Source organism: Aphelocoma coerulescens, chromosome 2, assembly GCF_041296385.1.
Source record: "Aphelocoma coerulescens isolate FSJ_1873_10779 chromosome 2, UR_Acoe_1.0, whole genome shotgun sequence".
NCBI lineage: Eukaryota > Metazoa > Chordata > Aves > Passeriformes > Corvidae > Aphelocoma > Aphelocoma coerulescens.
Genome location: NC_091015.1, coordinates 161,208,916 through 161,234,724, shown reverse-complemented (window position 1 = coordinate 161,234,724; position 25,809 = coordinate 161,208,916). Strand labels below are relative to the sequence as shown.

General features: G+C 39.6%; 1 protein-coding gene across 4 annotated transcripts in view; it reads left to right on the top strand.

The window, feature by feature from the left end:
• The first annotated feature begins 4,023 nt into the window (after positions 1–4,023).
• ZFAT (zinc finger and AT-hook domain containing) overlaps positions 4,024–25,809 on the top strand; it is a 78,917-nt gene continuing 57,131 nt past the window's right edge. For 2 of the 4 annotated variants that reach the window (XM_069005526.1, XM_069005529.1), the window contains exons 1-3: positions 4,024–4,212; positions 14,102–14,272; positions 19,021–19,281. In XM_069005526.1, coding sequence (XP_068861627.1) covers positions 4,194–4,212; positions 14,102–14,272; positions 19,021–19,281 — 451 coding nt within the window. In that variant the 5' untranslated portion in view covers positions 4,024–4,193. Of the gene's footprint in view, positions 4,213–9,280; positions 9,341–13,162; positions 13,185–14,101; positions 14,273–19,020; positions 19,282–25,809 lie in introns of those variants that run through there. The other 2 variants (XM_069005527.1, XM_069005528.1) reach the window with 2 other exon arrangements.

The window sequence follows — 25,809 nt, the reverse complement described above, 5'->3', positions numbered from 1 at the left end:
GAGCACAAGTCTGATGAGGAGCGGCTGAGGGAGCCAGGGATGTTCAGCCTGGAGAAAAGGAGGCTCAGGGGGCACCTAATTGCTCTCTACAACTACCTGAAAGGGGGGTGTATCCAGATGGGAATTGGCCTCTTCTCCCAAGTAACAAGCCACAGGAGGTAATGGCCTCAAGTTGTACCAGGCAAAGTTTAGGTTAGGTATTATTGGATATTCACAGAAAGGGTTGTTAGGCATTGGAACAAGCTGCCCAGGGAACTGTTTGCAAGCAAGTACAGGAAACTGAAATGCAGTAGAGTGTTTGTGTACTGTGTAATTAATAAAAGACCCAGACAGATGTTTTGGGTTTTTTCCATTCTACAGCAAGTGCACACAAAGTTGAAGATTTTTTATTTTACACTGTTTCTTACAATATTTAGCTTGTTGTATCTATGAGTTCTGCTCTCCTGCTAGAATGCTTTATGCACTCTACTTCATAAAATGCTAAAGGATTTTTGTCTTAAAATAGTGGTAATAAAAATCAGTCAGGTTGGAAATTCAAGCACTGGAAGGTCATTAAGTGTCTAAATCAAGGTTGTCAGCATATGTCTGTTGTTATCCTCTGTTGGTATTTTTTGTTGCAGATCCTTAGGTCACAATCACATAATTTACTGTTTTCTCTCACAGGACAACTGCTTCATTTAGCCAATTATTGTGTCTTCCCTCAACAGAGCTTTGTCTCATTTTGTTTTGGGTGCTTATGGGACATTTATTGATTTGCTATTTCAACAGAAATGACTTTATTTTCTCAAAATGCTCACGGGGGAAAAAAGGGAAAGTGAAGCACTGAAGTTTAGGGTAAAGTTTCCCAAACTGGGTATTTTCAATGTAAGTCATCCAGGATAAGGGGGTTTAAAAGTAATTATCACATTTAAGCACCGATGCTAAAATTTTCAACTATAGAAATACATAAAGCTTTTCAAAGCACATTGCAAATGCCACAGTGAAGAAGCAGAAAAGGAGAAAGATGCAATTAATGAACACTGTTTTTGTATCATAAATGAACTCTGTGAGAGAAATCTGTTCCTAGTTTCTCTTCATAAAACCTCATGTTTACTTCTCAACATTTTCCAGCTTCTGTAACAAATGAGGCAGAGTCTTGTGTTACAGACGAGCCCCTGTGCTGTGTAGCCCTCGTTCATATCTAGGTCAGGTACGTCAGCAACGCTGAATGAGTCAGATATTCTGAACAAATGCAGTGTATGACTGTGGGATGTAAAAGATTCCCAGAAATAGCTTATGCAGAACCAAATGGAAATGAAAGCTGTACAAAGCAGTACTAATTCTAATTTTTGATTGATTCTACCACCTTAATTCTGTGGGGCTATTATGGAACAGCCAAGCAAGCTGCACTCTCGTTTCACACTTGGGAATACACATCTTCAGTGAAGTGCTTTTCCTATTTGTGAATAAAGCCAGACCATGTAACTGGGAAAAGGAGAAGTCAGCATCTGATATGCCCTCAGTAAGGCCATCCACACTCTGTTCATGGATTCCAGCTCCATACGCAGGCTGGAGCCCTGTGCAATACTGAACTTGCTCTATATTTGAACTTGGCATTTTCTAGCACTTGGTAGAGATGATGATGATGATGATATTATTATTATTATTCTACAAGAGTTGATTCAGGGGAAGTCAACTCATACCAGCTAGGCATGGAGGCTATGAGAAGGAGCTACTCAGTGGGCTGAAGAGAGGGAACTGGGAGCTGTATTTGATAAACACTTGTGTGTGCAGGAGCTTATCTGCAAGTGGCTAGAGAGACGTCAGGGATGAGAGAGAAAGTGCAGAAAGCATCTGGAAAGAGCACTTCAGAAAAACAATAAAGATTTTCCTGTGAATGAAAACTGGGACTGGGACCTGAAAAACACAAAAGAGGTCAGACAAGTGAATGTGCAGGAGGGACAGGGAAAGCATGGGTAGTGTGGGCCTTGAATTTTGTCAATAAGGAAACTGTGACAGAATGAGATGAACAGATCAGGTTCTCCCTTGAGACAGGAACTGTTCATAGAATCACAGAATATCCTGAGTTGGAAGGGACCATCAAGGATCATTGAAGTCCAGGTCCTGCATGGAACAGCCCAAGGAATCACTGCTGTCTGTGTTGAGAGGGCCTCACACCTGATGCTGCTTATCCCAGTGCCTGGATCCGTGTTGTGTGTGGTGCAGCTGAACTCTGCTGGTGATGAGTTATGTGGCACTCCATATGATGGCAGTGCCACTCCATATGATGGCACTTGGAAGAACTTGAGGGCATTTTTGTTTAAGCTGTGAAATTGTTTATTCAGAGCTGCAAAAACTTTGCTTCATGAGGCTCTGTGACCTGACCAGGCACCCCAACAGTGATAGCTTTCCTCTTTCTTTTCTGACATCCAACAGACAGACCTCCCAAACATTTTGACTGGGACAGGCAGCACAGCTCAGAGATTCCAACTCTGATTTGCTGTCTTAGGTAAAGAGCAAGCCTTTATTAATGTAGCCTTTTAAACAGGCTTGTGGTTGTGCAAAGCAGAACCGTATGCAGTATCTGTATGTAAAAAGTAAACCACGTGGCATGCTGATGCTCAACCAGTGGTTCTATGTGAAGACAAGTGTTTTTCTTGGCAGGAGAATCCACCCCACTTGCTGTAGTGAGGCTCAGTGACTCAAGGACCAGAGAATGTTCTTTCAATGCCAAGGTAAGGATGAATATTATTCATGTCCAAAAAAGAGCACAGTCCCTTCCTTTCATGGGCAGTGTGTGCTTGAGCATAAGTGTGCTTTCATCTTTATTGCTCCTAGAACTACGAAACATTCTCGAGAAGATATGTGCAGTGGGTAGGAAGAGGGGCAGAAAGGGGCAGAAGGAGTCTAGAAAGTGAAGAGAGCAGGTCAAGGCTGCAGTCTAAAACAGGTTCCCAATGTTGCTTCTCATGAGGTCAGAACACCCACTGATGACTCTGCTATAATATTGCTCTGTTATTTGCATCTGGTCAGAGGAGGCAAATTTTGCAGAGGAGCAATGACAGCCTCTGGAGAGGTCTGGTCTTTCCCTTCTGGTTGGATCTCTGACACAAATTCTAAAGAACATGTTTTTGTAAGAGTTGTCTCATGCAAATAATTCTGAGTAAGAGACGCACTGACAGGGTGAACACTGGTAAAGTAAAGCTGCCCAGTCTGTCTGCTGGGGGCTAAGACCCAGCCTGGCCCTGCCATGCTGCACCTGCAGGGACTGATGGAGCAAAGCTCAGTGTAAGGCTAGTAGAAGTGTGACACCAGCGAGGAGAGGCGACTTTTACACACAAACGACCCTGCTTCCTCACACTTGCCTTTTCATACCCATAAACACCAAGGATGTTTGTTCATATACTCCTGCCTGAGTTACCTGTGGTGACACAGAGGACAAGGGACACATGCCCTGGGTCCCCATGATCACAGCTCTTACCTCAGAAGGTAGGTTTAAATTAGGAAGAAATCCCCTACTGTAAGGATGGCAAGACTCTGCAGTCAATCAGACCAATGTTGCCCAGGGAAGCTGTGGATGTCCCACTCTCGGAAGTGTTCAAGGCCAGGCTGGATGTGGCTTGGAACAACCTGGTTTAGTGGAAGGTCTCCCTGCCCATAGCAGAGGGGTTGGAATGAGATGGTCTTTAAGGTCCCTACAAAGCCAGTACATTCCATGACCACCTCGTACGTGCTAAAGTACCAGGCTCATAAAAACACATTTTACCCACAGGTGGTGAATTAAAACGCCTTTAGCATGCCGGGGCTGTGTCAGCCTGAGCTGAGCAGTCCCGGCCTCCCGGGGTCCTGGGGCGGGCGGCGGGTGCTCAGAAGGGGACGGGGAGATGCCGGCGGGGTGTCGCGGCTGTCCCGGGTATCTCCGGTCGCGGCTCCCCCACATCCCTCATCCTCCTCCCGCCGCTCCCTCAGCCCGCGGGCGGCGCCTCAAGGGGACGCGGCCACGCGCGGCCGCCACTGCGCAGGCGCCGCTCCGCCCCGCGGAGCCGAGCCGAGCGGCCACTGCCGTGTCGGCCGCGGCAGATTCGCCATAAGGCGCCGCACGGGGACCCGATATTCGGTGTTGTTTTTTTTTTTTTTCCTCTTTTCCCTCACTCTGTTTTCCAAGCGGGCCGCGCTCGGCTCCCGGCGCGCTGTCCCGCTGAGCCCCCGCGGCGATGGAGGCGGCGGCTGCAGGTGAGCGGGGCCGGGCCGGGCGGGCGGGGGAGCGCGCACGGATCCCCGCGCGGCGGGCTCGGAGAAGTAGTTCCGGCGGGGCTGTGGTGACGCTCCTTCCGCACGACAAGTAGTTCCCACAGTGGCGGCCGCCCCAGAATCCATCGCCCGGCGCTGCTGGCGGACCTGGGGGGGCTTCGGGAAGCCGACGGAGGACTCGGGAAGCCCGAACCTAGGAGTCCTGCTGTTCCCCCGCTGCCCGTCCCGAGGCTGCCGCTTAGCAGCGAGTGGGGAAGCACTGGGAGCTGCTGCTGGCGCCGAATTGATGCGTGGAGACCCCTTAGCAACCTTGCAGGATGTGAAGGGGGCCTGCAGAGAAGGCGGAGAGGGACTCTTCGTCAGGAACTGTAGTGATAGGACAGGGAATAATGAGTACAAACCCAAAGAGGGGAAATTTAGGCTGGATGTTAAGAAGAAATCCTTTACTGTGAGAGTGGTGAGGCTCTGGAACAGGTTGACCAGGAAGGTTGTGGATGCCCCAACCCTGGCAGTGTTCAAAGGCCAGGTTGCCTTGAGCAGCCTGGTCTAGTGGGAGGTGTCCCTGGCCGTGGCAGGGGGGTTGGGACTGGGTGATCTTTGAGGTCCGTTCGAATCCCTTTCCATTCTGTGATTCCGTGATTTTGTGCTGGCCTCGGTTTGAAACGCTCGTGAGCTCCTCTGGCAGCCGCTGTAAATAGTGTAAACAGCTCAGGGTCCCCAGAGTTTATCTGCAGAAGGCAGATGTTTAAGATGTGTTAAAGATGTTTCCAGTGCACTGTCATCTCGTGCCTTTACGTGCCTTGTATTGGCCTGGCTTTCATTCCAGCAGTGAAAAAAGTGTCACAGAGGTGACAGCCTTAGGAATGCTGTGCATGTGCTTTTCTGCATTTCACAATCCCTATGTGCTGTTGCTGTACAAGTTCGTGAACTGATGTCGCAATAGTTGAATGCCTGTTAATTACCCTGTATATTCAAATTTGGCTTCTGGTTGTCATTCCCCGAGCTGACTTCTTAACTTTTGGAATCCTGCGTTATTTCTACCTGTCCTACAAAGTATTGATGGATAGTTTACAACTCAAAGCACCACTAAAGGGCAATAGCCATACTCTAAAACTCAGAAATGTCGACTACAACATGTAGAAGAACCTCTTTATGTTGAGGATGGCAGTGGAACAGGCTGCCCAGGGGGGTCATGGAGTTTCCTTTTTTGGAGATACTCAGTACCCACCTGGATGCATTCCTGTGTCACCTGCTCTAGGTGGTCCAGCTTTGGCAGGAGGGTTGGACTAGAGGATCTCCAGAGGTCCCTTCCAACTCCATCTAGTCTGTGATTCTGTGAAACAGTATTGTATGCCAATGAGAATTGCACTATCAGGAGAATAACTGAGTAGCAGAATAGACAACAGGTGCTGTGTTATTAAGGACTATTGTAAAAGCATTCCAGGACTGCTTTATATTCTGGGATCCAGCTTTCAGTGAGAAATAATTCTCTTATTACTAGTGCTACTAATAAATTCATATTTATTCAAGCACATTTCTCTTAATAAAAAGTGTTTTGAGTGTGTTTGAACACATAACTGTCATGAGTGTTCAGTATTTTTGATATTGCTGCTGAGGCATATCTGACCTCAGATGCATTTCTATTATGGGTGCTTTCAAAACTCAGGTTCAGAGTGTTTCCTGAAGTGCGTCCTGAAGTCGATGGCTGATCACGTAGTTTGTGCTTATTCTTTGAGGGGTTCTGAGTGGTTTTGGTGTCTGATAGTGCACCTTACACATTTTTGATATCGTGTATTAGTGTATTTCAGTGGAACCTTCAGCAGTGTTGTGTTTAGCCACATGAGGGAGATCTTAGAACACGAAAATAAAAATGTCTTGCTATCAACATATTTACTCTGGCTTTTTTTTTCCCTTAATGATGGAAAAGCTGTCTTGTTTATATGTTTGATAAAGCGATTAATCTAAACTGAAAATAATTTAATTTCCTAGTTATTTGAATATCCTATTAAATCCATGTTATATCCAAGTCCTGAATTTTATATATTTTAGCCAACATAAATGTGTAGAGACAGTTGTCTTCTTTTAGAGAACTTTATTTAACTTTTTTCCAGGGGCATTTGTAAAGATGGGGTGTGTGAAACAGAAAAACACGTGTGCTTTTATTTACCATCATCAGTTAAACTCCTAGTTTCAAATGCAAGTTTCTTTTCAAAAATACAGTTTCAGACTGGTTAAATACAATGTGTTTGGTTTAGATGAGAATGTGAGAGGTCTGGGTGAGCCTTGTGGAGCTCAGCAAGGCCAAGTGCAAGGTCCTACACCTGGCTTGGGGCAGTCCCCAGCACAAACATAGACTGGGCAGGGAATGGATTGAGAGCAGCCCTGAGGAGAAGGACTGGGGTGTTGGTGGGTGAGAAGCTAGACATCACCCAGCAATGTGCTCTGGCAGCCCAGAAACCAAATGTATCCTGGGCTGCATCCAAAGCAGCTTGAGGGAGGGGATTCTGCCCCTCTGCTCTGCTCTCGTGAGACCCCACCTGCAGTGCTGTGTCCACCTCTGGGACCTCAGACATAGAAAGGATCCTGTTTGAATGATGGAATAACTGAGCTACATTAAGGTTTATGTTAGGCAGTGTTCTTATTGTGATGTACAAAATACAGTGTCAGAAAGTATTGAATAATTTGGATCTTAATTTTGTTTCACTCCTGACATTCCATGTGCCTAACAGCCACTCAGGATGCATGTTTAAATAGAAAAGTGTAAGAGCAGGGCATGCACAGAGTGATACTTGTCCAGAATATGGTCTTAGACCTTCTTATGGGCTTTGCTGAGCCCTGACCATTCTCTTTCAACTTGATGCTTCCTGGTCAACTTCTAAGAATTGTGGACACCAAGTGGATGTGTACCTGCCTTAGAGTTGCAGTAGCAGGGAGAGATCAGCTGCAAGACAGGTAGTAGTTTCAGAGGGATCATGTCCTTCATGACACATGGTTTTGTAGTTCCTCATTTTACACTTTGCCTTTTCTCCAGTCCTCAATTCCACCCTTCTCAGGCAAAAAAAAATCTAATTTATTTAACTGCTTACTATGCTGTGTTTGATCTTCCTTATTTCTGCAACTTTTAAGGATGATGATTATGATTATTCTGGTAGAGGAGCAATAGCCAAAGATGTAAGCCCAGTATGTTGTTTTTTTTTTTAATAGGTCTTTGTATTATAGGACCATCTGTTTTATAGGTCTGCCTGTTTTAACTGTAAGGTTTTGTTTCTGAGGAGTATAGTTCCTAGCCTTGTTTTGAGGCTGTCTTTAAAGTGTTTGCTATAATTGAGAGATCTTTCACAGAAAACCTCTCCAAACCATTATAAATGACAGCAGATTGAAACACTTGTTTTGCTACGGGGTCACTTTCTTTGAAGAGTCTTTTTCCTATACAGATTACTTTTCATTGCAGAGGCTCTTGGGCAGGCCTGTTACTATTGAGATGTTTTTTAAAATGTTGCTGCATTCTGCTTTTTCTTTTTTAAGTTGATAGAATTGCCCTTAATGACCTGCCTCACTGAGTTTTTACATTAAATTTGACCCAATTTAAATCTTCCTTTGCTTTCCTCATTTTACAAAACTTCTGTAAAGATGTTTTCTTCTACTGAAAGTTCATTTCACTGCTATTTAGCTGTGCTAGATTTTTCCTTCCTGTTTCTAAAACCTTCTTTGATGATTAGCATCAAACCTGATGCTTTTAAATAGCCTTCATGCTGCTTTCAAGGATTTAACTTGTCTTGGAACTTTTTTTAGTCCTTTTTGTGGTTTGTTCTGTTAAAGATGCTTTTTATCTTTATATAGTTTGCATTGTTGAAGTGAAATGCAAACCTTTGGCTCTTTATCACTCTTTTAAGAGGGCTTTTGAGTAGTATTTTAATCATGGTTACAGAGTAACTCTCAAATAATATCACTTTGAAAAGGGTCCTGTGTTTTACTTCTGATAAACTCAAGAGCTGTTTCTCCTCGTGTGGTTTCCCTGACTGCTTGCTGGGTTAAACAGTCACTAATGGTGTCTAAACGTTTAACCTTGGCATCCTGTCCTGACCTGACGTTTAACCACTCTGCATCAGGCTAATTAAAACCTACAATATGTTGTTTCTGTCTTTGTAACCTCTTCTATCCCCTCCAGTGTGCCACAGTCATTTGTACTCCTGTGGTCAGATTGTTGCTCATGTGTAGTCCTTACACTGTGCTTTTCTGTACACTGTATTTCAATTCCTCAGAAGTTGTTACTTGTTAAAATAGCCTGTTAATCAGATTTGATCCTAATCTGCTTCTAACAGGCCTTATTTCCTTAAAATAATGCATCCTACTTCGTCCTCAATATTTTGGTAGTGGTAGTGACCCACTGGCATTACAACAATGTTTATCAGAAGCTTATTTGAATGCATGAATGTCAGTAATCCTTGTCTACAACCAGGCATTCCAACTTTGCCACTTTATTAGGCTTCTTGCATTATTGTAGTAGTATGTAGGTTTATTTTTTTTAAAAGCAACTACAAAAACAAACCTAAGAAGTTGTTCTGTTCTTTCCTGCAAAAATTTTACTGATTTCTGTATCATCCTTCATTTGAAAGTATTCTCTGATTTTTGCTGCTGCAAGGTGAATCTCCTTCATCTTTGTGGTCTTTTGCACTTGTCAGCTACCCTTCAGTCTTGATTTAAAACCACTTTCATACTCTCTTGAAGTTTTGCGTGGGTAAAGCCTGATGCTCCTCTGTTTTTATTTCTCAGATTGTAATTTTCTCTTAGATATATACAGAGCTGCTAACTTTGTTCTGCTCACAACAGCACCATCATGAATTCATATCTCAGGCACCTTAACTAGTGCACTTTTCTTTCTTTCTTTCAGTCCTAGTATATTTGCATTGTATAGATCATAGAATCACAGAATGGTTTGTGTTGGGAGGGACCTTAAAGATCACCCAATTCCACCCACCTGCCATGGGCAGAGACACCTTCCACTAGACCAGATTGCTCAGGGCCCCATCCAGCCTGGCCTTCCAGGGATGGGGCATCCACAAGTTCTCTGGACAGCCTGTGCTAGTGCCTCACCACCCTCACAGGAAAGGTAGGGGTTTTAAAATACATTATTTCTTAATCATGAACGTTCACAAACTTCAGTGTAATTTAGTCTTGTATGCAATGTTTGAGAGCCTCTACAGATGTAGTTTGAGTAAACTTCACTTATGGCCTGGCTAGGAAAAATGGTGAATGTGTATGACTGGGTTTTCCATAAAACCATATTAAGTGGTGTTGATTTTACCATTATCTTTTAGTTTTTGAAGGAATGCATCCTGTACCAACATTGCTGTAGCATTCTTCCTTTCTGTTAAAATAAATGTTGTGGCACTTAACTAAAGAAATTAAATTGTGCTGAGATTTGTTAGCAACTAAGAGTGAGAACAGTCATGGTCAGGGGCTCCTTTTCTTTGATTGAATGCTTTCTGCACTGCTGGTTTTGTCTCAGCAGTCATTTTGTGCTGGTGAATTAGGAAACTGTTGCTTACTGTTTAGAATTGCCCAAATTCAGATGAAGGAAGCCCTAAAATAGGTTTTGATTCTCCACCTGCCACTTCTGATATGGTTAATTTGTTAGTTTTGAGCACAGGGTTCTTGTGGTAGTGCTGTTTTAATGGTAGCAAATCGTTTGTTTTATAGACTTAATATACTTTTTTTTTTTTTAACACTTACCAAGGATAATGCTTTTGATTCAAGAGATGTCCTGTAATACTGGATATTAATTTCTTGATGAATCAAAATAGAGAAAATAGCCAGAAACCAGTATTGTTTTTTAAATTTTTTTCTTTAATGAAGAGAAATAAAATTAGTTTATACCAGCATCTTTACTAAAATAATGATTAAAATGTTATGAGGTCCGTAAAAAGTAGATTTTAAGTAAAACAACAGCAACAGCAACAAAAAAAAATCCTACAAAAAACTGCAAAACCAACAAACAAGTGTCCTAGAGGTGAAGCAATAAAAGTCAGAGATGCATTGTAACATGCTTGGGAAAATTTTGGATGTTTGAAGTGGCTTTGAAGATGAAAAGCTGCTACCATGCTCAGAGGAGTAAGATCTGATAAGTAAAATATTTTTTAAGTATTTGATAGTAGTACAGGATATCATAATTCCTTCTACTGTATTTTCCCATTCTTTTATGTTCAGTTCAAGCTGTTTTATTACTAAGGAATAGTATTGCTTGTCTTAAACAAGTTATTGGCTTTTTGCATGCTGCTTTCATATTAACTGCTACCTCACATTTCAATGCTTCTACCTAAATAGAAAAAGTCTTGTTTATTGTTCTTAGACACTTCAATATCTTACATGCTCAACATTTGTGTGTGAAAAGTTCTTTCACAAAACAAATAATTTGATTGGAATAGTTGTGCCCACTTTTTATTGTATTTGATATCCGTACAGAAACAGTAGAAAGAGGAAAAAAAAACGCCCAGGACCAAGTCCTAGTCTGATGAATAAGATTTTTAATTGCAGAAAGTTCCTGTTAAGAATTTGATGGTGGTGAGGCAAGTTTGTCTCAGCTCTGTAATAAGTTTAGAAGGAAAGAAATAATTATTCATATTCTGAATTTCATTGCTGACTATTTTATAAAGGTTGACCAGATGCGTAGTTACACATCCTATCAACTTTTTCCACAGGCCAACAAATATCCAGTGACTTTTTAATTTTGTATTTAATTGTGGAGTTCTAGTTCCTTTTAACAGCTGCAGAACTTCAAAGGCACTTACAGAAGTCGTTAACTGTTGTCTGCTTTGAAAGGAGAGGAGAAAAGTTTTGGATCTATTAGAATGATTTAGGGCATATAAATACAGATTTGTGTCCTTGCTCTGTGTGTCTTGTAAAAGTAGTTATTAAAAATAAAACAATACCCAACACTGAGCCTTTCTTTTATGCAAAATGAAAGTTTTTGGTTAGTTAAAATTGACTCTGGACTAGGTTTTGTCATACAGTGTTTAAAAGTATATATGACAATAATATATTCCTTGATTCACTTATGTACTGTTAATTTCAGTGATCTTTCCAAGATAAGTGTTTCTTTCTTCCCGCTTCCCTCTTCCCCACTCCAGCTTTAAAGCAGAACAGGACAGACAGTGGTTTATGCTTAGTGAAGGACATTGGGAATCAGGGAATCTGCTTCCTAGTCTGCATCTTGTTCTTTGTTTTTAGTAATCCATTTGTTAAACTCCCTTTGCTGTAGATACGCTTAGTGTGAAGAAAAAAAGCCCTACTAATTAAGCAATATGCTGAGGGTTTTGGAAGAATTAAAAAAAAAGGCTTCGCTTACATTGTAGCTTTATTTTCCACATAGTCAATTAAGAAGAAAATTATTGGTATTATTTATTTCAACATATATTTAGCACAGTTTATAGGGGCAAACTGAAGATAATGAATAACCACAAAGCATGTTTAGTGAACAGAATGTCCCAGATTGGTTTTGGCTGAATTTCCTGATGTTTGTGTACCTGCATACTTGATTACTGTTCCTTTCTTTCTCCACATATTTAATTGCTGCCTAATTAATTGCTCTGTTGATTTCCTACATAATTAGTTATTCACTAATTATTCATTGATTCCATGCATAGTTAATTAACTTACTCCTTATTTGATTTTTACACTTAATTGACTATAATTCATTGCTTTATTGCTACACTGCCTAATTAGCAGCTGGGTAATCAATTATTGTTTGCTTATTCCATACTTGTTTAGTCTGGTGATCAGCAAAGTTTTTCCTCTGCTCTCTGACCTCCTTTTCAAGTCATTCTTCCTAAAATAATTCCTTTACTCTGGTTTCCATCTCACCTCTGAGTAAAGCTCGTGCATCTTCTGTGTGTTCTCCTGGTGCTTCCTGCACCTTCACTGACACTCACTGTCCTCTGCCAGCTGGGCTGTCCATTTCTGGGTTTTGTCCAGCTTTACTTCTGTTTGGTGATGTTGGTGATCAAACACTTTAAACATCCACAGAGGCTTCTGGGGATTCTTCTTGCTCTTCTGCCCCTCCTCAAGTCCTCACTGGGAGGAGTGAGAGATAAAGTGGTGTGTGAGTACCCATTGCAGCTGTTGAAGGAGGAGACAGGAGACAAAACACTGAGCCCGAACTTGTAGGGAAAACAGCCAGCAGGGCAGGAAGCAGGAACAGTGACAAATAAAACCTCAAAACAGAAATGTCAGCTAAATCATGGAATTTCAGTTAGTTAAACATTTAGATAAATGTTCATAGGTTTTATAGTGCATTTACATTTAAAGAGAGCAGCTGTCATCCACTGGATCAATAACAGGCTTCATTCCCTTAAAAAAAAAAAAAAAAAGATTAATGCTAACTAGAGCAGAACTAGTTCAAAGGAACATTTCAACATACTGCACTCAAAACAGAAATATCTGTGTGCTCAAGACAGCAGAATGCCTGAGAAGGAACCCAGCCGAGCTCCTAAGAACACGTTGATTGTACCATACACTTACATAGCTGCTCGTGTGTAATACAGAGGAAATTTTAAACAACAGGAGCAGTACTGGAGTTGTTTTTTCAGAGATCTTTTGAAAGAGATGAAGGTATAATCTGCCTGTTAGTTTTGAGCTGTGCTTCTGTTATATTTCAAATGCAAATACCTGCAAAAGAGACACCTCTGCTGTTCTTAACTTTCAGGACACCTTAAAGAAGGATTTTTTTGAGTGGGGAAAACTGTATAATTAGTGTGTCATGAAGGAAATGGAATAATGTTAAGTAAGGTAGTGCTTAGGATTATTTTGAAAATAGGTCCCAAAATATAGCTTCCCTGTTCTCTTATTCCCAGATTCATCCCAAAGTTCACAAACCAGCACTTTATTTCTGTACTTATCCAGTGATCTGTGGTTTGACTTGTACCTCAAAAGTGCTGTTTGTTCCAGTTTGATTTCAGGTGGGTGTATGTCCCTAATTTTTTAGGGAGGTGGAGGGAGAGTAGTAATTGGAACTGGTGTCTGGGCCAGAACTTTTTACATGAAGCTGGAGAACAAGTGTGCTGTTAAAATTGGTTCTTGGTTGTTCTTAGGTTTCATTGGATCCTGAAGGGTGTAGGGGCTCTTGAAAAATCAAACCATTAAGCCAAAAGACTGAAGCGTTAGAAAACAAAGTTTTCTGAATTTCTCTGGCCAAAATTTTTGAGCTTTTTTATCTGGGTTTATATTAATCTTTCTTTATTGTTATTTACTTTATTGAGGCTTTGCTTTCACATCATGCTTCGAGTACCTGTGAATTAAAAAAAACCATGAAGTTTTGCCTAAAAAGTTGTGTCAAATTTCTGTTTAAAGCATTGACCCTGGGGAGTTTTAGTGGCGTTCTTCATTTGCTGCTGCTTTGAAGGTTTTTAGCTTTGTTTTGGGTTTTTTTGTATGTTTGTTTTTCTTAAATCAACAGGAACTTTTAATTGAACTTGATGAGGATGTCCTGTCTTACATATAATTTTACCATGTGTTTGAAAATATATAAAACTATAATGATGTTTGAGGCTGGAAGGGGAGAAAGGTCTTAATCTTTTCTGCTTCCTTTTGTGTCATGTTAGAACATTTCTAAGATTTCAGCCAGAAGAAAGTTTTTGTCCTGTGGGGATCTATCTAGGAGTTTACCCATTTCTTAAATTAATTTATTTTGGGATGTATTATGAATGTGTTCATTTAGTGATAGAACATTTGTCATTTCACCTCATTGCTGTCTGTTAAATGTATTAAGTAAATTATAGTTTTTATGTTGACTGAACAAAATTCCCAGTAACTCATGGTAATATAAATAACTTACATTTGAAAATATTAACTCCTTGTTTCTAAACTTGTTTTTCAGGGATCAATTCCATCTTCATGTGTAAGCTTTGCAACTTATTTTCACCAAATAAGTCCGAACTTTTGTCTCATGTCTCCGAGAAACACACAGAAGAAGGGACCAGTGTGGATGACATCATTATTCCTCTCCAACCTCTAACAGTACCCACAAACACAAGCAAAGATGGAGAAGGTACATTCATAAATTGAGAGGAATGTAATTTTCAGTGTTATGTATTTCTTTAATAAAACCTGTGGTGAGGACTCTGCACTGTGCATAGAATGGTTTATAATAATCACTGTACAACTGCTACCCTGAATTTCATTCAGCACAGAATAGATCATATGACAGATATGGACAAACTCAACGTGTCTTAGGGAACAGTGGCATTGGCTCATTAATTTTCAGTGTCAAGTATAGCAAAGTTTGCTTCCTACAGCTTTAATTTGAGTTCTATAGTAGCAGTGGGAAGATTGTCTAACAGCAGTGGAAAGCAATCAGGACACCATGGGTGAGAGTGTGTCTTGAGGCTTAGATGTCCTTTTTGAGTTGTCTGACCTGTTTGTTGTGATTCAGGTAATGTTAATAGTTCTATTCCAAAAAGGTAGTGGCACGATTTGTAATTTATAACTGTGTTTTTGTTATTGACACTGGTAAATAAAGCAATCAGAGGTTGAATTAGTTACACATAAAAATTCCACTCTGCAGTGAAAGAAGTAACATTCATTCCATTCCATTTTTAACTGGTTATAATTGCAATCCTTTGGAATATTAGCAATGGGTTCAAAATAATTCAGACTTTTTATCTTCTTTTATGCCCTTACTGAGTAATGGATTTATATTGTTGGCAAACCTGTTATTTAACACAAATACTAGGATTTTTCAATAATTATGACTTCTGGATTTTAAAAACTATGTGCTTATGGATCAAACCTACTCTAATATCATATCTTAAAGAATTTTTTGGTGTTAACATATGCATGTAATGTTTATTCATTTATTTACCAGCAGTAATTCAGTAGTTATACTAACTTCATCAATGTAAGAAGATATTTCTAATAATGGTCGTACAGTATTTCACTAGAGCTGCTGTCTCCTCAGGTGGCTGGTGAGGAAAAATCACACCAGATTATTATTTTACACAATGCCCAAAATTACCAGTGTATCAGAAGATGATGAATAAATATCAAATCAGGTTTCAAAATGCCATTCTAATTTTATTTTAATTGCACAGAATTAATTCGTCAGGCATGCAAGATGCATTTTCCTTTCTCAGATCTTTCTTTCTTGTTATCCCTTCACTATGTATGTTTCTGAGCACAGTGAGACTTGTACTTTGTAACATATTCTTATTTATTTTAGTAAAAAGGCTCTTCTCTAAACTTCTCTTTGCATTTTTGTCAGGAGTGTCTTCACTTTCTGTATTGTATGTGTTCAGCATGCATTATACATTTATGAGGATAGTTTGTAATTACCATTATGATCTGAAGCAACAGAAATTAGGCATAAATAGCTTTTAAGAAAATAACTCTGCAAATCTTATGTAAAACATGACATTCTTATGTTAAATATATATTCATAATTTATCTTTTTCATTATTCTTGGTGAATAATTTTATTCATCTGATATGTTCATATGATGCCACCTTTATCAGGTTATGTAGCTCAACCCTTTGCCATCTGCTGTCAGTAAGAATGTCAAGGTAAATCACTCTTGCATAGTTTTCAAGTCATAATCTAGGCATACTTTAGCAATTCTCCTTTCCCATCAGACAGATTGATTGGAGAAGAGGGTTCTGAAGTCCCATGCAATTATTTTCTGTGTTCTATTTAAAATAAAAATATGGCATTCTACAGATGAACATAGGATTTGGAAAGAGTTCTTCTTTCAAAGCATGAATTTTACCCTCCTGCTATGGAATCTGCAGCAGATGAAATTTAGAAAGTGCAGGCCAGAGCCTGCATTCACACCTGAGGGGTAGGAGGTGTTGCAGGTGCCATGATACAAACACAGAACAGTAACAAAATACATCTGGGGATGAGATTTATTTGCATGCATTTGTGTGACACCTTGTGCTGAAGATTCTGAATATGGCCATGTGCTGTTGTAACTGATGAAATGTAAGCTTTTAATACTGACATTTGGGGAAAGATTCATGTTGCATAATGCCTCAACCTGTTAAAATTTGGTCAGGATGTTTAAGTGAACACTGCACAAGTGTTTTGTGACTGCTGACAAACTTTTTATATTAAATTGATTGAATTGGAGAAACTTATGTGAACGATTCTTCTGAAGCAACAGTATCAAAATAGACATATAGTTTATTTCATTACTCTCTGTTTGAAGTATCTTTTTTATGTCTTGGAGTACATAATTACACAACATAGCACAGAATGTCTTTTCTGGATATTGCCATTGCTCATCCAGTGGCAGTCAGCATAAAGATTGGTTTCAGTCAGTCTGTAATGAGTGCAAAATCCCCAGAAACAACTAAGTTGTTCTTGAGGGAACAGAATCTTAATTAAAAGTCTTTTTAATGACCAATTTAAAACTTCTATTTATGACTAAGCATCCTTGAAATAAGTGATAGGGTGGGGGGTTTTTTATTATTTATTTAATATACTACTTTATTTTTAACAGTTAAACAGATTCTTTTTTCTAACAAACAATGTTTGATTAACTTGGTTATGTACTGGCAGATGAATGAGAATGTTCTACTATTAAATTACTGTGTGTTGTTGATCTTAGGTGGTGGTTGAGCTGGAATTAGTATAATGCAGTGTGAAGAGCTCACTGGGGGCAAGCTGGGTAGAGGGACAGCTGGAATTTATGGTTATGTGCCTCATTAAAAATTTAATTCTGTCATTGTTAACTCAAAGTGACTTGACATAAGTTCTGTCCTGGGAAAAGGAAGCCAAAAGCAAACCAAGAAATGACTGTCATAAGCCTCAGAACTTCTGGTGATGTGTCAGTTGCCCACATGGGCCCTCCTGTTCCTGTGTTTGTTGCTGCTTGCCTCTTGCCACCAAACCTTTTAAAATGTTTGAGAACTGCTTTAAATTCTCCTGCTGGTGGACACATTTACAAGCATTTCTAAAATTTGCATGTTTTTTGTGTATTTGTCACACCATTAGCAGTCACAGTGATAAGAACTGCAAATTTGTAAGCCACAGCAGAGGTTCCATCACCAGCCATCTAAAGGAGCAGTTTTCCTATTTCCACTTGCATGTGAGATTTTGTTTCAATTTCTGTCTTAATGTGAAAATGCTATTCTGTTTTTCATTAAGCTTGCATTAAACAGTCAGGAAGAAGCATCTCTTTGACCTGATTTTTCTTCATTTCCATTTATTGGGCAATCTGATGATTGCTTTGTAAAGGAATGAAAAGAATATAATATGCAGAGAATGTGGTGGTTGCATTCACTCTTCCAACCCTTGGATTTAATTATTTTGTAGTAGTCTGACCAGCATCCACATGTGTATTCCTCATGTTTGACACTTTAGCAAACTGTGACCTTTTGATGGCTTGATGTAAAGATAATTCTTGTTGGGCTTATTTTAATTGTGTGTTAGTTTCTTCAGCTGAAGGCACCAAATATTGGTTGCTGTGATGGATGGATATCAAAGTTACATGAATGGTAGCAAAGAGAAGTTTTGAGAGCACTGAAATCACCCCTTTCTTTTTGGCTGATGATTGACTACTTTTGCTCGAGTAGCAAAGAAGTTCAGGATGCTGGTGGAGGGTTGCAAAAAGTTATGGGAAACAGTTGTTTTTCTTCATAGTAAGGTTTTTTGTCAGTTTTATTACATTTATTTAAGCAGACAGGTGTTCAGTATCTTCTATAAGAAGACAGAATGTTTTCTTTTTCATTTGATAGTAATTACATGATTAACTCAAAGCTGTGGTCTCCAAATGTGGGGTTGTGTTTGCCTGGTATATTTAAGGGAAGTGCTGAATAGGTTATGAGTAACATGATGCTACCTTCTTCTGTTCTCCTTAATCATCTTCCTTTAAGATTCCTTAAGTAATTTATTTTTCCATATGCTCTAAATAACCAATTCAATAAGGTTTTTGGGCACCTGTGCTTGAAAAATTTTCGTGGTTTAGAATTTTTTTTTTAATATTCTCTCCTTTTGTGGTTTTTCAGACTTCTACATTGTCAATCTCAATTTATCAGTATCTGTGATCCTACAGCAGTGATGAGAGAAATCTTAAGCAGAAAATACAGTTTATGTTGTCAGGCACTTCTGTTCCCTGCATCTCATGGATTTCATCAATATTTCCTCTACAGAAATATGGAAATGTAAAATTATATTGTACTTATTAGGAGTTGTGGATGACTTCTGATTTAATTAAGGAAACATTTTTTTGCATGACTTCTGCAATTTATTTGTTACCAATTTATTTGTTATCTTTTATGCCAGCTTTTGTCTAGAAAGTACTGACAATCAAGAACCACAGAAAATATTAAGGAGTAATTGTTCACTATATTAAAAGGACAATGAGCTTTTGGTTCTAAAATATAAGTTGCTTTTCTCTGATTACATCTCAATACTTGGATAATTTCTTTGAAAATGATTTAAATTAAAAAGCTTTTTGTAGACTGTTGAAACACAGTAGAGCAATTTTGTAGAATACGTGTGCTGATAGAGTTATACAGTAGCCTAGAAGAGTGCTTGCAGTGTAATTTATGTAAAATTGTGGCACTTGGACATCTGCTGATCTCAATGACACAAATGTTATTGCTTTGCAGCCACCAGAAATGCCAGCAAATACCACTGCTTGAAATAAGTTTGTGTGATGCTAACCTTTTTTAAGCTTTTGTGATAACGCCTCTCAAACTTCATTTAAGGCACCTGTTTTTCAAATATCGGGAATATTAGCTAATTAGCTGTGGAATTTAATTATAATTTAAAGTAAACTTTAATTTTCTTTTCTAGAGCTTCTCGTAGCGAAGAGGAAAAGGGGCAGACCAAAAGGGTCCACTAAGAAGTTTTGTGTGGATGAAGACATGGCAGAAAATAACCCCGTTCCAAGCAAAGAAACTCCAGCTGGGACAGAAGAAGGCCCAGAACTGCCTGAAGTCTCAGCAGGCAGCCTGGAATGCAGGAAATGCAATCGGAAGTTCTCCAACACGCGTCAGCTGACTAAACACATCTGCATTATTGTCCTAAATGAAGGAGAAGAAGAAGGAGATGGAGGTAAGAAAACATGCAGCAAAAATATTTGAAGCAGGTTGTGGAAGAGTGTGTTCCCACCGTGAGGCCTGACTCGGAATCCCCAGTGCTGGTTTTAAATGGAGTGGAGTTGTCTGTTTCTTGTAGCACAAAAAGCATGTTGAAGCAAAACTGAATTTAGACAAGGTATTTAGCCTTCTTTCAAAGTGGTCAAAATGTTTATTACACTAATGATTGTCTTAAAACTCCCTGAAATGCTTGTTTTGCATTAGCAAGTGTTCTGTTAGTCATAAAGGGGATTGCAGATTTTCAGTGAGAAGTGGCATAGGCCATGCAGGTGAGTATCACACAATGGTGAGGAAGGATGGTCCTGTACAGGTGTTTCTATCCTGTGGCTTGAGAAACCTGAACTCTGTTCTCTTCTTTTGATAGATTTAGAGTCTGCTTTTCTGGATGGCTTCTTTTACTGTATAAAAAATAATGTCAAACTCCCCTCTTCTTTTTAACAAAGCTTTATGTGAATGATTGTCTTTGGCATATGAGATTTCAGTGTTTAAATTTAGCTTTAGGATTGATTTGGATATATTCAACCTCTCAAATTTTTAGTACAGAACAGAGCAGAATGGAGTTATTTTCAGTTGTAAGGAACCATCTCATCCAACTCCCTGACCAATTCAGGGCTGACCAACAGTTAAAGCTGTTGCTAAGGGCATTGTCCAGATGGATTCTTAAACACTCACAGGCCTGGGGCATTGAACCCAAATCTGTTTAAAAAGACAACGGTGAATATTCGTTCAGAATAGAGTAGTTGAACGGATATACAGTAATCATCTTGTCTACCTGTCTATTTAACTTTTCTCTAAGGTGAATGTCACACAACATACAGAGCAATGACTTAGTCCATATTATCTTAGCTTTATGTGAGTTTTGTGTTGATGGTAAAATTCAGGTTTTGCTTTTGCTACAGTCACTCAGTATGATATTGTGGATTCTGCTTGTAGACAAAATTTGCCATTGAATTTTTTTCCCAGTTTTTTGTTACCCTTTTATGTCCAGTCTGTCATTATTATACAAATTAGTATGACTGTTTTACTTTCACTAGTATGTAGAGTTTAACTTCTGTGGCAAAGCTTAATGAAAATAAGCTTAGAATATAATGACAGAGCAGAGAAACTCTTGCTTTGATAAAGTACCTGCTTATATTTTACTGTCATCAGTGGTACAACTTTTCAATTACACATAATGACAGTTACTCCAGCTGTCTTACCTCTGACATTCCAAGTGTCCATGCCCTTTGCTGTTTGTATGTGCTGGGTCCAGTGTCAACATTTGCATTATTTTAGCAATGTTATCTTTTCTAATGTCCTCTTAAAATAAACTCTCAGGTCAAAGTATAAACTCAAATTACCTGTTCTTGACCTGTTAGCTCATTAGAGCTCCTAAATCTTTTCTTCATTTGTTTCTCTGCAAAACACCCTGGCAATTTTTCCAAACTAAACTGCTCATCCTTTTCCTTCTTTGTAAAGAAAATAGCCTCAGTTTGGGCAAATGAAACCTTTTTTGTTTATTCTCTGGAAAAAGCAAAACAATCAAGCAAAACAATCAATCATAAGAAACAAATAACAAGGGGTTCCAGTTTTTGAAAGCTTTCTATCTTGACTGCAAACTGTGAAGGTATTGGGGGCTGGTTTTGTCCTGAAGACATGATTCTTCCTTGGAATACATCTGGGAAACTCAGTCTTCAGCTGTCTACTAGTTACTGTCCCATCACAGGAAAACTTTTCACTTCTGGCTTTAACATATGAACTGCTTTGAGACAACTTTTCAGTTTCTGAATATGTAGATCAAAGTAGCATGTGCATTATTATTGTCCTCTAAGAAAGTGTGAATACAGTCAGTAGCTCAAAACTTTGTGGAATGAGCAAGAACAGTTCTCTGTCATGTTCTGTGTTGTGTTCTCTGTCTAGGGATCTCTCTAATACTCCCTATAACCTTTTGCATAATCACAGTATCACTAAGTTTGGAAAAGACATCCAAGATCATTGAGTCCAACTGTTGACTCAGCACTGCCATGGTCACCACTGAAGCATGTCCCCCAAGTGTCACATCCACAGACCTTGTGAGCCCTTCCAGGGATGCTGAGTCCACCACTTCCCTTGCACAACCTGTTCTCATGGCTGACCACCTTTTCAATGAAGAAATGTTTCCTAATATCCAATCTAAACCTCCCCTGGCACAACTTGCAGCCATGTCCTCTCATACTGTCAGTTTTTACTTGGGAGAGGAGGTTGACCCCCACCTGGTTACAGCCTCCTTTCAGGGAGTTGTAGAGAGTGATAAGGTCCCCCCTGAGCCTCCTTTTCTCTAGGCTGAACACCCCCAGCTCCCTCAGCTGCCCCTCATCAGACTGGTGCTCCAGACCCTTCCCCAGCTCTGTTGTCCTTCTCTGGACACATTCCATCACCTTAATGTCTTTCTTGTAGTGAAGGGTCCAAGACTGAGCAGAGAATTTGGGGTCCAGCCTTGCCAGTGCCCAGCACAGGGGGATAATCCCTGCCCTGGTCCTGCTGGCCACATTAATTTGATACAAGCCATGTGCCATTGGCCTCTTGCCCACCTGGGCACATGCTGGCTTCATGTTCAGCTGTTATTGACCCACATCCCCAGATGCTTCTCTGCCAGGCAGTTTTCCAGGCTCTGTCTGCAGCCTGGAGCACTGCATGGAACAGTTGTGACCCAAGGGCAGGACCTGGCACTTTGCCTTATTGAACCTCACACAGTCCATTGATCCAGCCTGTCTGGATCCCTCTGCAGAGCCTTCCTGGTTCATGCCATGGCATGAGGGGCTTTTTTTCTGTTCTGCTCTTTTCTTAATATTTCCTTTAGATTATAGTTGATTTTTCTGACTGCTGCTTACTATTAAACTTATGTTTTCAGGGAAGTATTTAGAAATACAGCCTGATCTTTTTTGTACTCTTAAGAGTCAATTTAGAACCCATAATTTTATCAGCAATTATTTTTTCTTGAATCCTCTGTTGCAAATTTTCTTAGAGCTGGGTGGAAGACTTTATTGAAGGTCTTTGAATCTTCTGGAAATATAATATCTACTTCATTTCAGACACAGTTCAAAATAGATGGCTAAAATTTACAAGGAGCTTTGGCTATAGGTTCTTCTCAGTCTGTGACATTTCGCCTAGTACATGCTGCTGGGGTTTTTTTTCCTTTTATCCATGTCTTTTCCAACTTGAAAGTACTTTTGTCTGTTATTCTAATGCTTCTGAGATGTTTCTGTAGTTTGGTGGTTTAGTTTGGTGGGTTTTTTTTACCACTTTCTCATGTTTTTAATTTCTTGTAAAGCTTAGCACTCTGGAGCTCTGGTCAATAATCAGATATTTTCACTTTGCACTGTGTCTGGCTGTAATGGAGTTAACTTTCTTCATCGCAGCTCATATGATGTAGTGGTTTCTATTTTTGACCAAAATAATGTTTTGGCTATTGCTAAAATATGCTAAACATGTAAATATTGAAAAGATGTGAATATATATATATCTATATAGTTATTCCATGTGATATTCTTTATAGAGAAAAACGTAATAAAGTTTTGAGCTGGAGCTCAAATATTCATAGAGGTTTCCAAGTAATGAAATGTTTTGTTGTCTTTTGTATGTTGACAAGAAAAGTGTTGAAATCCCTAACATAATGGATGTTTAAATAAATCACTAGAAAACTCTATTGAAACTGCACATATGTTGGTCAGAGAAATAACTGCTAGATGCAATCTGCCTCTGCAGTTCTTTGCTTCTGTAATTAGTGACCTGCATCGATCTCTGAGATCACTGACTCATTGATAGTTCTACTCTTTCCAGAGTCACCAGGCCTTACTGGTTACTGACATCCTCTATGCATCTGATTTGATCCTTTGATGCATAATGATTGCCTTCACCTTGTGGGCCTATTCACTAAAACAGCAAAAATTAGTGACTCTTTTTTTCAAATCTGGCAGGTTGACCCTGCCTGGACTCCAGGGTGCCTGGAAAGCAGCTCCTCAGATGGACTGGAAAGAGAAAATAAAACAAAAAGCTTGTGGGGAGAGATCACTCACCAGTTACCATCACAGGCAAAACAGACACAACCTGGAGAAATTAGTTTATTACCAATCAAATCAGAGCAGGATAATGAGGAATAAACCCAAATCTGCATCAGAGAAGCCAAACTGTAGCCCCCCTGCCACCAAAACCTGGCCACACAAAGCAAATACAGCATGGGATTAAAAAACTGTCCATTGTACTTCCAATTTCCCCAAGTACATGCTTAGTAAATATATTTTTTCATAGAGGGCTTGTTTGCCTAAGCAAGTTGCTGTTTTGTAAGCTAAACTTTGTGTACACCTGTTTTTGTTCTTTTAGGTTAAACCAAGTTAGAAGTTCTGGCTAATGATTCGGATCTGGCTGGCAAAATACAAGAGAGGTCATTTAATGGCTGGGGAATGGCATTTGGGTGGAAGGCAGATTACCATCCCTTCTCTGGAGCGAACCATTCAGTTCTACCGAAGTGGGAGCCTGCATAATTCTTAAAGATGTCACTTTTGGCCTTCGTTTAAAATGGTTTTGCCATCAACTGGATTCTAATTTAAATTAATTCTTCCTGCAAGTAGGATTTCAGTCTCTGCAGGAGAAGCAATTGCCTGTGTTAATTTTATATGGCCAGTTCACTTTCTTTTTTCCAAGCTGCTCTCCTCCTGCTATGAAATACCACTTTTTAGAGGTTAAAAAATAGTACTTTGAATGAAGAGTAGTTTAAAAAGATGCCAGTTCAGGTGGTGTAGCTATGCCTGCGAAATGTCGTACATCCAATTACAAATGTTGAGAGCAGTCCCTTCAGTCAGTGACTCCAACAGAATCATGGGACAGATGAATGATCCACTTCAGTGGGACTCCGGAAGAACTGATAAATTCAGAGCTGGCAGCAGCTTTGCTGATCAACAGACGTGAGCATTTCTTAATTGTGTTAGAAGGCACAGCTCAGCATTGTGTTTCTTGCACAGACAAACCAGCGTTTGAAATGCCTGACAGTGGGGAGGGGAGGACACTTTGTCTGTTGGATCCAGGTGCCAGCTGACAAAGTGCTGAGCTGAGGGAGGTGCAGAGTGAGACAGTTTGTCCAACCAAACCTGTTCAGGAGCAAGCCAAGGCCTTTCCTGCCTGGAGAAACTCAGCTTAGCTATTCAAGTGGCATATACTCCATTTTCTCATAAATAATCTTAAAATCATCCAAGGGTAATCCTTTATAACCCATGGTAGTTCTTATACAGCAGAACTGTCCTAGTTGTGATGGACAAAATATTTATTTTGACACTCTAATCCATGATGCTAACACTGAAGGAATTTTTTCCAGGAAGGCAACTAAATACTGATGAGGTGGTCCTATACTATAAAAAGGCTGTTTGAGCCCTGTGGTCGAAGTTGAAGCTCTTTTTCATTAAAACATACTTTTGTCTCCCTTTTAATCCTTTCCTAAAGCACACCTTCCACTTCAGGTGGTTTTTTTGGTGTAGAGAGAGTTCAGGAGCAAAAAAGCTACCATTGAAAGTTAAGGTTTTTGGTGGTTTGGTGGTTTGATAGGTAGTGTTGGTTTGAAGGATTTTTAAGTCTCAGGTTAACAGACTAGGAAATAGTTCTGTTTGTAGCAAAAGGTGTTGGCAATGTGTGCACCCCAGCTCCTTACCAACACATTGTTTCTGGAAGATGCTTGTTCCTCTCGGACAGGGGTAGAATGGGGCTACTGCTGTCAACAGGCATCGGATTAGGGAATAATTTTTACTGTTTAAGTATCAGAACTAGATCATTGTAGAGATTTGTGTCTGTCTGTACACTAGATCAGTGTGCAGGTTTGTGTGTCAGTATGCCTGAGAAAGCTAAACTTGTTCCTGTACTCCTTGTTTCGTTCTGGTTCTGTGTCTAGTAAAGAAATTGTGGTTTATACAGGTGGTAGTTACATGATCAGCCCTACCCTGCTGTTTTAACTTCTGCTTCTGTCCTTCAGTTTTGTAAGGAACAGCTAGCACATTGCAAACCTTTGTTCATTACAGTCAGACCACAGAGACAGACTTTGTTTCAGTCTCAGCTGAGTATTTACAAAATATTACTGGAATTAAAACAGCCATTTCCATGTTGTGTATCTTTTCACTGCTTCTGCTGTTTGCATGTTGGAAACAAGTCTGAACACACTACAGCTGTGCTCTTACTGTTTTTTTTTATTTATATTTTGTTTCCCTATCTCAGTAGAGCAGCTCCAGCACACTTTGAATTTACTTGGAATTACTTACTGTGGAGATAGAATCAACTGATGTAGATTGAGAGAGGGAAAAAAAAAAAGAAAAATTCACTGGGTTTATTTATAATCTTCTTCCATTAGTTTCTTCTTCCCTCATTTATTACCTCTGGAACATTTGCATAATGCCTTAATTTGCTGACTTTGTTTTCTCTTGTATGCATTTTCTACCACTTCATCTAAGAAGTTTGATTGGTATAAACTTAAGAGTTCTCTCTTTTT